At 38.9% G+C, this 15,581-nt stretch overlaps 3 protein-coding genes across 4 annotated transcripts; all 3 read left to right on the forward strand.

The window, feature by feature from the left end:
* Positions 1–1,936: 1,936 nt before the first annotated feature.
* LOC149403147 (exocyst complex component EXO84A-like) lies at positions 1,937–6,976 on the forward strand. 2 transcript variants are annotated; one of them, XM_089609988.1, is made up of 8 exons: positions 1,937–2,095; positions 2,170–2,267; positions 2,341–2,905; positions 3,354–3,779; positions 4,510–5,010; positions 5,966–6,154; positions 6,257–6,393; positions 6,829–6,976. In XM_089609988.1, the coding sequence occupies exons 1-8, from the start codon at positions 1,937–1,939 to the stop codon at positions 6,974–6,976; spliced, it is 2,223 nt and encodes a 740-aa protein (XP_089466114.1). The 2 variants fall into 2 exon arrangements, with proteins under 2 accessions (XP_089466114.1, XP_089466115.1); XM_089609989.1 differs by having other exon boundaries at positions 2,341–2,863.
* Positions 6,977–10,873: 3,897 nt separating this feature from the next.
* Positions 10,874–12,865, forward strand: LOC149403148 (uncharacterized). Its single transcript, XM_089610150.1, has one exon. It carries the CDS (start codon positions 10,985–10,987, stop codon positions 12,824–12,826), a length of 1,842 nt encoding a protein of 613 aa, XP_089466276.1. The 5' UTR covers positions 10,874–10,984; the 3' UTR covers positions 12,827–12,865.
* A 601-nt stretch (positions 12,866–13,466) lies between these two features.
* LOC149403149 (uncharacterized) lies at positions 13,467–14,375 on the forward strand. The gene has a single exon (XM_089608643.1). The coding sequence runs from the start codon at positions 13,467–13,469 to the stop codon at positions 14,373–14,375; it is 909 nt and encodes a 302-aa protein (XP_089464769.1).
* The last annotated feature ends 1,206 nt before the right edge of the window (positions 14,376–15,581 follow it).

The following is a 15,581-nucleotide window of genomic DNA, read 5'->3' on the forward strand; positions in this document are numbered from 1 at the left end:
CAATACTCCATGGATTTACATGTTCTTGGTTATTTTAGAAAGCTCATACAGTCTACTATCCATGAAAAATATCTACAAAAATTATCTCAGACCATATCGGACTGTCTACGTCCGTTTATAGAGGCTCTTCAAACAGTTTATCAAATCAAACGAAAATTCGAGAAATCATCACAACTCATCATTAATCCAAGTACAACCACCAAGAATTCGAGTCCAATCACATAAAAAATACATCAAAACAGCTCGGAGAAGGAAAGCCCCAATTCAAAAATAAGAACCCTAATTTTCGGATTCAAAATTTGGGAAAAAAATCAATTCCTCACCTTGAATTGAAGATGGTAATACGAGCTTAAATCCTTCTCCTTCGACCTTGTACCACTCCGAGAAGCTTCAAGGACAGCAAAACCGAGAGAGAGAAAAAGAAAGAGATTCAAACCCTTGATCTTCATGTATGGGTTTTGAAGATGAAAAGCAAAGAAGTAGACAATATGGAGAAGATGATGAACGTATACTTACCTCGAAACCAAGATCCGGTCTTCGTTTCTTCTTCCCCGAGCTCTCTCTCTCTCTCTCTCTCTCTCTCTCTCTCTCTCTCTCTCTCTCTCTCTCTCTCTCTCTCTCTCTCTCTCTCTCTCTCTCTCTCTCTCTCTCTTCACTTCTGATCTCCCTCGTAACTGAATGAAAAAATGAGGGGGAGAATTGGCCCGGTTAAAATTTTAAACAATCAGGTGCGACTTTGTCGCACCTGATAGTAATTTTAAACTATCAGATGCGACTAGTCGCACCTGATACTCAAAAGCAAAAAAAAATTTAGCGAAATTTTTTATACTTCGGGTTGACAATCTGGTGCGACTAGTCGCACCCGAAAGTCATTTAGATGTGACTTTTAGGTGCGACTAGTCGCACCTGATAGTCATGCGCATCAGAAAACTAAATTTGTAGTAGTGTATGCCCCAGTATTTGTTGCAACTAATCAATCATCTACATTCTTTTAAGAATTTAGCCAATTAATTTAAGGGTCTATTAGGTAAATAACTACATTTACAGTTTGACATTACTAATAGCCAATGTTTCGTAAATCTTAAGTAAATAACCACTTTCATATATTTACAGACGTAAATCTTAGGTAAATAGTCACTTCTATTTATTAGCCAACGTCATCTTTATGACTATTTAACTAAGATTTACGAAACGTTGGATATATAGCAATTTCAAACGCTTTAGTTGGCTATTTACCTAATTTTTTGTTAATTTAATTAACTTCGGTCTGATGAACTATTTTCTTAATGAAATAAAACTTTTGCTATTTTTTAAAAGGAGGAAGGCTATTAGGATAAATTGCCCCCTGATTTTTTTTAGTATTTTTATTACCTATTTTTATTATATATTTTTAGCCTAATTTTATTTTGTGTGATTTTTTCATGTTTGCCCAGTTTATAAAATGTTGTTTACACACCTCTGATTTTTTTTTTTTAATTTTGTATTTTTATAAAAAAACGCCCAAGTTTAATCATAGTTCTCTGCCTCCTATATTCATGAAGTCCTATTCATCAAGAATTAAGCATGTTTACTTGCCATCATTACACGACCCAATTTAAATAGAACGAGGGAGTGCCCGGGTTTCGTGTAAGTTTTCAACCGGCTAGCTAGCTTTTAATTTATTTTTGTACAAAGAAAAACATGACCATGAAAAAGTCAAAGGTAATTAGATTCCTCCAATATTCCGTATATTATAACTCGACGTGGAAGCACTAGTGTTTGTTTGTTTGGAGCGAAATTCGTTGAAATCACGAAAGAATAATACCAGAAAGCACGAAAACCCCCCAAAATATAATAATAGCAATGCATGTCCATATAACCATCGACACACAAAAGTCACAAACAACTTCGTAATTGTATTGGAATCCAAACAATAATAAAAAAACAAAAATAAAAAATGGAATCATCTTCATTGTCGTCGTTTCCATCGCCGTCGTCGCTCTCCTCCGACGTCGACGCGAGTGTCAACCTTTCCGACAGACTCAGAGCCTTCAAGACTTCTCAGTTCGACGCAGACGCTTACGTCACCACCAAATGTCAAACCATGAACGAGAAGGTCTCTCCTCTTATCAATATTTTTCTACGTAAAAAACAATTCTTGATCATTATTTTTTTTTTGTTTTAATTCAGGAAATAAAACATCTGTGTTCATACCTCGTGGAGCTGAAGAAAGCATCGGCCGAGGAAATGCGAAAGAGCGTCTACGCCAACTACGCCGCTTTCATTCGGTAATTAATTAACCAATCGAAAATAAAAAATAAATAATAACAATAATAATAATAATAGTCGTTGATATCGCAGAACATCAAAGGAAATATCCGATCTGGAAGGACAACTAATTTCCATGAGAAATCTCCTCTCAAGCCAAGCTGGTTTCGTCCACAGCTTAGCCCAAGGAGTCCGACTAAACAAACTACTAAACGACGACCCTCACCGCGCCGACGACCATCAACACCACCGCCGCCGCAACGGCGGCGACGGCGAAAACGATCGCCGGAGCGACGACCAAGCCCGGGTCGCCGAGTTCCTCGACGACCTCGAAGTCCTTTTGGAAGAGAGGCGGGTCGACGAAGCCCTAGCCGCCCTCGAAAACCCGCCGCCGTGGGTCCCGCCGGAGTCCGTCGCCGAGCACCGCCGCCGGCTCGCGGAGGAGCTAGCCGAGTCCATGTCCCGCCCGTCCACGGCCCGCTCGGAGCTCCTATCCGCCGCCGCGGCGCTGCGGCGGCTCGGCGACGGGCCGCGGGCCCACGCGCTTCTCCTCGGGGCCCACGAAAAGAAGATCCGGGCCGAGTCCACCGCGTCGCGCCACATGGCAGTCCAGGTTGTTAGTTATATTATAATAAAATTGTGCGGGAATAAACAATTTGTAAAATCAAATAGCGATTATATGTAGTTACTGTTAGATTCACTTCAACTTAAGATCTTTAGGATGCTAATTGTTTTTCTCATGTGATTTTTTTTCCCTATGATAGTCTCCCGTGCATTTTCTTATAAAAAGTTTCATAAAATTAATAATTAGCTATACACATAGTATTAAATTAAAGAGTTCATTAGGAAAATAGTTAATTTAAACATTTGACATTGCTAAATAACATATGTTTGGTAAATTTTAGGTAAATAACCAATTTCAGACATAAATCTTAGATAAATAGCCACTTTTATATACCAAACGTTGGTTATTTATCTAAGATTTACGTATGAAAGTGACTATTTACCAAATGTTGGCTATTTAGCAATGTCAAACATCTGAATCGGCTATTTTCTTAATTTTTTTTGTAAATTAAATGGTCTTTAATACTAATATTCGAACACAGGCGGCGTCGAAGGCGGCGTTCTCGGGGGTGTTGAGGGCGGCGGAGGACAGCCTGGCGGGGTTCGGGGACGAGCCGGCGTACCTGTCGGGACTGGTGACGTGGGCGGTGAGGCGGGCCGAGGAGGTGGGCCACCACGTGAGGAGGCACGTGCTGGCCTCGGGCGGGCTCCGGGCCGCGGGAGACTGCGTTAGAGTCTGTTTGGGCCATTGCGCGGTGCTCGAGGCCCGCGGGCTTTCTCTCTCCTCGGCCCTGATGAGGATTTTTAGGCCCATGGTCGAGCAGGCTCTGAGCGCCGGGCTGAGGAGGATTGAGCAGAGTAGCGCTGCTCTCGCCACCGCCGATGATTGGTCGCTCGGCGGAGGTGGTGGCGGGGCTCATCAGCCTAAGCTTTCGAGTAGTGCTCACAAGTTCAGCTCAATGGTTCAGGTATAATTGTATTTGTTGTTCTTTATTAGGCTCTTGAGCTTTAATAGGACTCATCATACCGAATTAGCTTTTCGTATTTAACTCTTAATAAACTTAAAGAGTCTTAAGGGTTTAATTAGCTCAACGCCTCCAACAAGTCCCTTGTGAGAAATGGAAAATCGGCCTAAATTTGTACATGCTAGCAGGGGCGGAGCCATGTGAGAGTCGGGTGCAAATGCCCCTTGACCTTTTGAAAATTACAACTTTTACATGATGGAATTTTTTTTTCTTTTTCAATTTTTATATTTTGGCTCAAATTTATACGATTATTTTTAAATTTGCTCCACTATTCATAGCTTTGCCACCCAAATATGTGCCTTTCTTTTCAATGGTGGAGCAAGAATTTATTTTAACTCAATGGGTATCTATAATTAATTTATGGAAATTTTTTAAAAAAATCCAGGGTTGTATAAGATATTTTTCATTGTAAAATATGTATATAAACTTTATAGTTTTGGGTTAAGAATGTAAAATCAAGGAAAATAAATAGGTATCAAAAACAACTTTTAAAAGTTCAGGGGCAACACCACACTCCTTTGTTTTATTTATTTTGTTACTTCCAAACACAATAAATATATTTGTGTTTCGACATATTTTCCTCCAAATTTTCACTTTCGGTCGTAAAAATCCAGGTTCCAAACATGACCTTAGTATTAACCGACAAAACGACTAAAAAAAATTACTATTTCAGGACATTCTAGAAGACATGGTGCCTCTAGAGAGCCTCCAATTGGACGGAGCGGCCTTGGAAGGCGTTCTACAAGCTTTCAACTCGTACGTCGACTTATTGGTCAACGCGCTACCCCCCTCGATTGCCGACGCTTCCGGAGCCGTCGGTAACAAGTTAGTAAAGCCGGCAGAGACCGAGGCCCAACAAATAGCCCTTTTGGGCAACGCGTGGGTTTTGGCCGACGAGGTCCTCCCACGGGCTGCCCTCAGGCTCTTGCCCTCCAATCGGGCCCCGGCGTCAGAGCCTGGGCCCGCGAGGCAGGGCAGGGCCGGGCCAGAGCCGAGGGAGTGGAAGAGGCGGCTCCAACGCTCCGTGGACCGCCTCAGAGATAGTTTTTGTCGAAACCATGCTCTCGATCTCATCTTCACGGACGAGGGAGAGTCGCGTCTCTCGGCCCAGACCTACACGAGCATGGACTCAAGTCCCGTTGAGCATGAGTGGTTTCCTTCTCCCATCTTTCAGGTGATTAATTGCACAAAATTTGATTCACTACCTACTTTTGAGTTTATAATTTTGTATAATTTTCAAAATAAGAAACTACATACTTTTGTTTATATTTTGTTTACATTTTGCGGTTTACGGTTCATTATGTTCACACTTTATAAATAAATCTCTACAACTCAGCCTTAGTGTTTACATTTGTAGTTTTACTAAATTATAATATGTATAGTTAGACCTTATTAAAGTTTTTAAATATTTCATTAATACATTATTTTCAAATGTTTTTCATAAGTACATTTTTTTTCAGATGATTTTATGTTAGTTTAAATGAAATATGAGCAAATAATACAAATTTAAAAGACACTGTAAACATTTTAAGAAAATAAGTCAATTAAAGCTATAAACAACAACAATTAAAACTATAAACAGAATTAGATGTGAGATATTCTCATAAAATGTTTTTAAAATGAAATAGCTCGAGCAATTTTAGCTATAATATTTTTCCATGTTTCAGTAGTTTTGGCGGTGGTATATGACTTGCTGCAGTGACGGAGCCAGCTAAGGCCCAAGGGGGGCTTAAGCCCCCCCTCAAAAATTTTTTTTTGCACTTTTTGCCCATTTTAAAAAAAATTACATTTTTTTCCCTTGAAAATTTATACTTTTGGCCCAATTTTTATAAATTTTTTACAATCAAGCCCCCCCTGAATTTTTTTTTCAAATTAGCCCCCCCTGATGGGCATTTCTGGCTCCGTCACTGACTTGCTGGGAATCCAAAAATTCTGATGAAGTTCCAAAAATTCGTCGACATTTGATCGTCGATATTTTTGTCAGCATTATTAATATTATTGATCGTCGATGTTTTCATAAAACAGAAAAAATCAATCAAATCATCAACAAAAAAAAAAATAGCATCGTAAACATTTGTACGAATATCGGAATTCGGACTGAAAAATTCATTGAATCTATTATTGTTCAGGTACTTTTCACGAAATTGATGCGAATCGCAGCCATTTCTAGCGAAGTGTTTGTGGGGAGGGAGAGATGTGCAACAGTTTTATTGATAAGGTTGTTAGAGACTGTGATTCTGTGGCTCTCTAATGACCAAAGCTTTTGGGAAGAGATAGAGAGTGTTGAACAGCCTTTGGGTCCTCAGGGCCTTCAACAGGTACACATATGCCATACTATACATATCAATTTAGTGACTCATCATTATCAATCGTAAGAGAATAGATTTTGATTGATTATATCACTTGGACTGTTTTTGAAGTTCTATTTGGATATGGAGTTTGTGTTGCTGTTTTCATCGCAAGGCCGTTTTCTTTCAAGGAATATGCATCAAGTTATCAAAAATATAATTGATAGAGCTGTTGATGCTGTTGAAGCTACTGGAATAGATCCTTACAGGTACATATACACATAAACTATATAAATATATGTATACTTTTTTTAGTGTAAATAGTCTTTTATAATTGAGTCAGGAATATATTCTCAAATTAGGGATTTTGCTTATTACTTTAGTCATTTTTCAGACACAATATTAAATATATTATAGAAGTTTAACACGGGAAGTACAATTAAAACATATTTATAAAATTAAATAAATTGTTTATAATTTTAAAAATCAATCATCTCTATAAAATCTTACTAGTTTCTTTTCATAAAAGTAGTAAGTTAATTCAGGGGGGGAAATTCGTTTTCACTTTCATAGGTAATAGATTCCATTAGAAAAAAAATAAACAAAAAATACAATAAAGATTGCAATAACACAGTTATTTTCATATTCACACAGTGTTGGGATTTCTGATAAGGGCTTAAACTAATGTTAATTTATGGGGACAGGGTGTTGCCAGAGGGTGATTGGTTTGCAGAAGTGGCACAAATGGCAATAAATATTCTAACAGGTAAAGCCGAATTTGGTGATGAAGAAAGAGACCCAAGCAGTCCCACCGAATCACCTATATACTCCCATGGAGCTAACTTTGACTGATAAACTATGGATTCTTCAAAGTTATTTAAGTAAATTTGGATTGCAACAAAAAAAAAAGAGTTTAAATTCTATTAAAATATAGGCAGGAGGATTGTAAAAAAAAAAAAAAAAATCATTGAGAGGGCAGGCTGGGAGGAATTTTTATAATTTATCCTTAATCAATTGATCACCGGTTATCATTTTGTATTTTCACCTTTTTATGTATACGGAGGTAGATTTCATAATATATTATATGATTAACCAATTATTGTCTTTATGTGATCTTAATTTTAAATATATAATCTAGATCAATTAAAGATGCCGTAGCTACTCTCTAATTAATTAAAATCATATAAATAACTAAACAATATAAATAATACATTTGCTAAATGTCATATGCATATTACAAACAATAATAATAATAAAGCATATAACTTCTAAATAAATAGTATAGCAACACAATATAATTTAAAACTGAATATTTGCATATAATCCATAATAATGCAAATAAATACATAATATTATTTATCCTTATTCATCTAATTGTCATACTTATGAATGCACATAAACAATATACAATGTCTTGATGTTGAATAAATGAATACGATGAAACATTGATTCAATTCATAGCAAGTCAATGTAGCAATATTACACGAAATCCCAACTAAAATGCCCAAAGGAAAATAATATAGCAGCATTAGACACACATTATAATAAAAAAAAATGATTATAATAAAGAAACAAGCCCAAAAGATGGGTTCAGAATAAATTCAACTGGCCCCTTTACAAAAAAAAAAAAAAAAAAAAATCAGACTAGTTTGACATTTAAAGCATATGTACCCCGACGGTGATGGCGTCAGAGAACGGCGACTCTAACGACATGCTCGACCATGTCCTCTTCTCCTCCGCCATCACCAACAGCTAGGAACTCAACACCTTCATCCGCAAGGCCATCGCATTTGGTAAGCCCGAGGCCCTCCTCGCTAGCCTCCGCTACTTCGTCCGCTCCTAGGCAGGGGCGGACCCAGGTCCTAGCCTCAGGCCTGTCCCCCCCCCCCCCCCCCCAAGTTTGGATCCGCCACTGCTCCTAGGAGTCGGAGATCGAAGAGGTCTGCGAGGCTCACTGCCGGGACTTCATCCTCACCGTCGACAACCTCCAATCGCTCCTCTCTGATGTTGAATCCCTTAAATCTGCCATCTTCGACTCTAACTCTCGCCTCCAGTCCGTTGTCGCTCCGCTCCTCTCCTCCCTCGACTTGCTCGTCGACTCCACCACCGTGTCGTAAAACCTCGCCCTCGTCGTCGACTCGATTTTTTTCGACCTTTGTTCTCGCGCGATTCGCCACCTCTCTCGTGGAGATCTCTAAATGCTTTCCGATGCATTGAATCTCTAGATGCCGAATTCCTTCGCCCTCATGGCGGCTCCTTTGCGTTGTCCTCGACGCTCTTCCGTGTGATGGAGCGGAAGTTGGAGTCAAAGTCAGCAACGGCGAGGCGGGCGGTAGAGATGGCAAAGGCCTCGTTAGGGACGAGGGAGAAGATCCAGAGGCTATGGGCGAGAGCTTTGGCTCGGAGGATGCGCAGACGTGGATGAGGGCGTTGAATTTTTTTTTGGGTGTATATGTTAGGCCGAAGAAGGAGTGTGTGTGTGTGTGTGTGTATGCGCGTGCGCGTGCGCGTTTGCGTGAGAGAGAGAGAGAGAGAGAGAGAGAGAGAGAGAGAGAGAGAGAGAGAGAGAGAGAGAGAGAGATGAGTTTGAAGGTTTATAAGGAAACAATAAAAGAAGACACAAGGAAAATAAAATTTTGATTGAATAGTAAAAGAGTATTTACACACTGAGATCACTAATAAAATTATCACTTTGGTTTATTATGATTAATGAGTTTGTAAATGTTAATAGATCCGTCAATTTCTCAAGTGTTTACAATTTAGTCATTAACGGTATTTTTAATTAAAAAATCTATTTTCATGGCTTATTTTCAAATAAAAAAATTATTTTAACTACCACAAATAAAAAAGAGAAATTTCATTTTTTTGGGCTTCAAAATTGAAGAAATATCAAGATTAGATCCAGTAATTGAAAATATATAAAATTGGATTTTGACCCAAATTCGGACAAATATACCTTTTCAGTCCATTTTTCCATTTTAAATTATTAAATTTCATCCGAATTCATCGGATTTCATCCGAATCCATCCGAATCTATCCGAATTCATCTTCAACAATTGAATTTCATCCGAATCCATTCGAATTTCATCCGAATTCATCGGAATCCATCCGAATTCATCGGATTTCATCCGAATTCATCTTAAATCTTTGAATTTCATCGGAAAAAAAAACTTAACATCATCTTAAACTTCGAATTTCATCGTAAATCATCGTAAATAGCTATGAATTCCCTCTTAATCCATCGGAAAAAAATTCGAATTCAAAATCCTAACTTTTTCAAAACGACCCAAATCATATAATTATCACTCTAATCATTATTAAAACTATCCTATAACAATACAAACACGAAATAAAAACAAAAATCTTACTTTTTTTTTCACTCTTTTGAGCGTCATAATCATAAATTTGAAAGAAAGAAAAATCATTTTGAGTGAGAATGAGGGGAGAGTGAAAAAAAGGAAAAAATGGCTGAAATGGCATTTTTGTCCGATTTCTGGTCAAAAATCCAGTTTTAGATATTTTACAACTATGAGATCTAGCCTTTGATATTTCTCCACTTTTAAGGCAAAAAAAGAAAAAAGAAAAAAGGAAAGCTAAAATATGATTCTATGCACAATTTAAACATATGTTACTGACTTTGAGAACGTGGTAGTAGTCAAACTTGCTTTGAGATTAGCAAGAATAAAAGAATGTGCAGTATATTTTCAGTTTCAGGGTATTTGAATGCATATCACGTACACGGTACACTGCTCAATTTCATGGACTGTCGGGTGTAACGACAGATATTTGAGTCGACTGACTCTTTACTTCTTAATCGACTCTGATTTAGATCATTTGAGAAATTTTCTAACGCTTAATTTAATTTTACAATCGTATAATTACTGTTTTCACAAACAATTTGTTCATTTCCTTGGTGTGTGTATGTGTGTGTGTGTGTTCTTGTTTTTTTATTTTAGATTACAACAAGTTTGATTGTTTGTGGAACTGAAACTGAAAGAAAACGATGGCAACCTGCTGGATTTATTTTGAAATCTAAAAAACTAATAAAGATAATTAAGCTATGAAATGTTTGTAATTATAATTTTACAAAGCCTCGTACGACTATGAATACAAAGCTGCGAAGGTTATTTTTTTTTTTTTTTTAATATTCTCCAGATAATTTCCCTTGTTTTATAGTTGGCTGGATCAATAAGATACTTCGCATGATTCCTTTACACATGTAATAATTTACTAATACCTTCACTTATTAAGATTATATATATAAAAAAAAAGGTTTATCTATTTCTCAAGATGAAGATTCTTTTACACTCCAAATCAAACATATATACATATACATATATAATATATATACATGTATGTTATACAAAAGAAAAAACAAGAGCCAAGTGCCTATTATATGAAAACTGGAATTGTGAAAAATGGTTGGTTATAATTTTATTTTCTTGAAAATATCAATATCTCGGAATCACAAAATTTCAATTCATTGTTTTCTTCTGCATGTTCTCTACAGCGCTTCCAAAGCAAAAGACAATATGTTAAACATTCAACCGATTTTTAAATTCCCCAAAGAAAGAAGTAATAATATATTATTCCATGCAATCTTAATCTACGAAACCGAGCCGTGATTATAGCAGAGACTAAAGAGCCATATGATTAAAACAACCAAAGCTTTTCAGGTCTAACAACCTGTAAAGGTGAAAAAAAAAAATTTATATGACAAAAGAAAAAGAAGGAAACGAATTTGACATGTTTGGCTTATATCCACTTTATTTTCATTATTTTTACTTTAATTTCAAATTATACAATCCAAGAATATCTCCTAAGCTCTCTCTTTCACAGCACTAAAAAAAAAAACCAGAAATGATGTTACTTCAGTTTCTCATTGTTCTAATCTTTTTCTTTTTCACTGTTCAAGTTTCAAACGGCTATAATTTCTCCGAATGCAATAGAGACGATCTTCAATCACTGAACAGCTTCAAGAGCGGAATCTCCTACGACTCTTCCGGTCGTCTGGACACGTGGCAGGGCCTGATTTGCTGCGAATGGGTAGGCATTCGGTGCGACGATGTCACCGGAAGAGTGACGGAGATCAATCTCAACGGTCTGATCTCAGACCCGGCTCCTTTCCAAGCTCAGATTATGGGCTCGATGATATCCGACGATTCCTTGGCTCTCTTGTCGTCCCTCGAAGTTCTTGATCTCGGTGCGCAGATCAGTCTCGCCGGGAAAATTCCTCCGGCGATCGGCCGGAGCGTTCGGAAACTCAGGAAGCTCGTTCTCTCCGGCAACAGGCTCGCCGGCCCATTGCCGGAGAGCATTGGATTATTGTCGAAGCTCGAGACACTCTCGCTCGAAGAGAATCGGCTCTCCGGATCGCTTCCTTCGAGCCTCGGAGGCTTGAGGAATCTCCGGACGCTCCGTCTTTACTCGAACGCGTTCTCCGGCTCGATTCCGGAGAGCTTTTCGAACATGGCCGGCTTAGAAGAGCTCGATCTTCACGAGAATTTTCTGACGGGAAGAATTCCGGAGAGAATCGGGGATTTGGAGTGTCTCCACAGTCTCGATCTCTCGGCGAATCAATTATCGGGGAATATTCCGGTATCTATCGGAAACTTAACCTACGTCAAGTCTATAGACTTCGCCGGAAACGGTCTCTCCGGCGAGATTCAATTCCCGACAATCCCTAACCAATTGGCGTCACTCGCGATCCTCGCTCTCGAGAGAAACAGTCTCTCCGGAGAAATCCCGCGCTTGTTCGGAAGCCTCTGGTCACTCGAGCGGTTATTTCTGTCGGGAAATCGGCTCACCGGAGAAATCCCCTCCGAAATCGGAAACCTGACGAAACTCCAGTTTCTCCACCTCGATGGAAACGAACTCTCCGGCAGAATCCCGGCGAAGATCGCCGGCGCTTCGAGGCTGACCTCGCTGAGGCTCGCTCGGAATCGGATCGAAGGACCGATTCCCGAATCCCTTAGCTCGCTAAAAAACCTAGACGCGATCGACTTGTCGTTCAATCTCCTAACCCTAACTTCGGTCCCGAATTCGATCCTCAAACTTCCGTCGCTGTCTCGGATTTACCTCGCCGGATGCGGAATCGGAGGTCCGATCCCCGAAGCTCTGCTTTCAACTCCGAGCACGATCATCGAATTGGACTTGTCGTTCAACGGCTTGAACGGCTCAATCCCCGCTTGGCTCGGAAAGCTATCGGGTCTCTACTCTCTCAACCTCTCAACGAATTCTCTGGAATCGAAGATTCCAAATTCGATATCGAATCTGGAAAGGCTTGGAATCCTCGATTTGAGCTCGAACAGGCTGACAGGTTCGGTCGGTCGAGTTCTCGAGATCGCAACGGCTGAGATTCTGAACATGTCCGGAAACTTTCTCCGGGGGAGATTGCCGGCGAAGATTGGGGATTTGACGTCTCTGAAGACATTGGATTTGAGCCGGAACAGGCTAGGGTTTGGGCTGCCTGATTCCATGGCGAATTTGAGCTCTCTGACGACCCTGAAGCTTCAGAGAAACAGATTTAGCGGCGAAATTCCAGAGGGGTTTTTGGAGATGACGAGATTGAGGGATTTGGACTTGTCGTATAATCGTTTGGTTGGTGAAATTCCGAAGGGACAGCCATTGATGAGCTTTCCTCCGAGCGCTTTTAAGGGCAACAATGGCTTGTGTGGGAAACCCCTTCAACCATGTAACTGATTGATTTCAAAATGTAGTGGAAAGAAATTTTTTGTTTTCTGATTTTTTTCTCATTTTTATTTCTTGTCGTTTCATTCGATATCTTCAGTCCATTGTCGTTTATTTTCATTGCGCTGCTGCTTTCAAGGGATTTAAAGAAAGAAATTGCATTGATTAGCAAATTCGTAGGGAACGAAGAAAGTTACGGATTTTCTTAAAAAAAAAAAAAAAAAAAAAACCAGATAGGGGGCTAAAATTACTACGAGTTTTATTTGTATTCATTTCTGTTAGATTACGTGTAAATATATGTAAATTAGAGTAGATTAATCGGTTGTTATTAAGTTAGTTCAGATTAAGTAGGAATAATTATCTGTTTATTTATTTATTTATTTCAGTTTTAGATATTTATTCTGTTGTTAGGAGGTTAGACGTACAGTGCTATTACTTAGGCAATCAGTTTAGTTGTATTCCTATATATACCATATTCATCAATAAAGGAAAACATACGTTCAGATATAATTGCTCTCATGGTATCAGAAGCACTAATAGCACCGGTTCTACCGGAAACACTAATCAGTCTGGTGGATCGAGTTCCATCTCCACCACCGAGCCTCTTCAAAATTATTCCATTACCTCACATAAGCTCAATGGAGGTAATTTCATGGAATGGTCCCAGTCGGTTAAGCTCTTTGTGCAGGGAAGAGGAAAATTCGGCTACTTATCAGGATCGACGGTGAAACCAGATGCAACTGCAAATCAAGCCGCATATGAAAAGTGGGAGGCTGAGAACTCGATGATCATGTCATGGCTGGTAAACTCTATGGAGTCAAGCCTAGGAAGGACCTACCTATTTCTTCCATCAGCAAGCGCGATCTGGACAGCAGTAAAAGAGACGTATTCGGACCTCGGAAATGCTGGCCAACTCTTCGAGATCAAGACTCGGCTGAGAAAGACGAAACAGGGAGATAAGACGGTCACTCAATACTACACCGAACTCAAAATGTTGTGGCAAGAGCTAGACCTCTACTGCAACTACGAGTGGAATTGTCCCAATGACAGTGCCTTCTACCAAAAGACCATCGAGAAGGAACGAGTGTTCGATTTCCTACTTGGGCTAAACAAGGAGCTCGATGAAGTTAGAGGAAGGGTGCTTGGCCGAGAGCCACTTCCAAGCACCAGAGAAGTCTTCGCAGAGGTTCGTCGAGAAGAGAGTCGCCGCCAAGTCATGCTCGGATCAAGCAGCACCGATGTCACAACCAACCAGATGGACACCACCGCCATGATGTCATTCCGGACTGACTCCAACCAACGCTTCTCAAAGAAGCCTGATCGCCCGATCTGCGACTACTGCAACAAGCTCGGTCATATCAAAGCCAAATGCTGGAAGCTCCATGGCAAACCAGCCGACTCTCAGCCATCTCAGCGATCCTCCCGGGATAACAGAAGTGCGTATCAAGCCTCTCAGACTAACTCCAGCGAGCAAGGAGCCCAAACTTCACCACCTGAGCAGAATTTCTTCAACAAAGAAGACTTAGAGCAACTGTACAAGCTGTGGACCTCACATAAGTGATCTTCCTCACCTTCTTCATCCTCACTTGCCCAGAAAGGTAGCTTCAAAACAGCCCTAAGTGTTTCCACAAACATCCCTACTCCATGGATAATAGATTCAGGAGCCACTGACCATATGACCGGATCCTCTTATTTATTCAACTCATATTTCCCATGTTCTGGCTGTGAAAAAGTAAAAATTGCAGATGGATCTCTCTCAGCTATTGCCGGGAAAGGTTCAATCATTCTCTCACCGTCCCTCACCTTACACAATGTTTTACATGTCCCTAATCTAACATGTAACCTATTGTCTGTCGACAAATTAGTCACCGATTCCCAATGCAAACTAACCTTTTTACCTACTGGTTGTACTCTTCAGGACCTGCACTCGGGGAAGATGATTGGCAATGTTGAAGCGCACGGGGGACTCTACCGTCTGGACTCGAATGTCAACTCGAGTAAACAAATTCAAAAAACTCCATGTTCTAGTTTCCTTTCTTTAAGTGATGAAATAATGTTATGGCATTTTCGTTTGGGTCATCCTAGTTTTGGGTATTTAAAACATTTATTTCCTGTTTTGTTTCATGATAAAAGTATTGAGTCTTTACAATGTGAAATCTGTGAGTTGGCCAAACATAAAAGAACTTTTTTTTCCATCTGTTAAATACACTCCTTCAAAACCATTTTCACTAATACATAGTGATATGTGGGGACCATCCCGAATAAAAAAGGGAAAATATCAACAGTATCTCTCGTGTTTAATCGAAATGCGAGATTTATCCTCTTTATTTCTAGAAATATCAAACATATCCCTTAAGTTTAATATAAATGACATATACATCCCCTAAAAAATATTATATTACAAATATCACCCTTTTTCGTTTATTTTTTACAAAAAAATAATTTGAACTCCCCAAAATACCCTTAATGAAATAATTTTTTATTTTCTATTCTATATACAAAAAATTTAAATTAAAAAATTTCCTTATAAAAAGTTAAGGATATTTTTATAAAGAGAGATTTTGATTTTTTTTAAAATAAAATAGTAAATAAATATTTATTTTATTAAGGGTATTTTGGGGAGTTCAAATTATTTTTTTGTAAAAAATAAACGAAAAGGGTGATATTTGTAATATAACATTTTTTAGGGGAGGTATATGTCATTTATATTAAACTAAATGGATATGTCTGATATTTTTATAAATAGAGGAGATAAATCTCGCATTTC

The sequence above is a fragment of the Urtica dioica genome, chromosome 3, assembly GCF_054948205.1.
Source record: "Urtica dioica subsp. dioica isolate 48M chromosome 3, U.dioica_male_clone48M_v1_H2, whole genome shotgun sequence".
Lineage (NCBI taxonomy): Eukaryota > Viridiplantae > Streptophyta > Magnoliopsida > Rosales > Urticaceae > Urtica > Urtica dioica.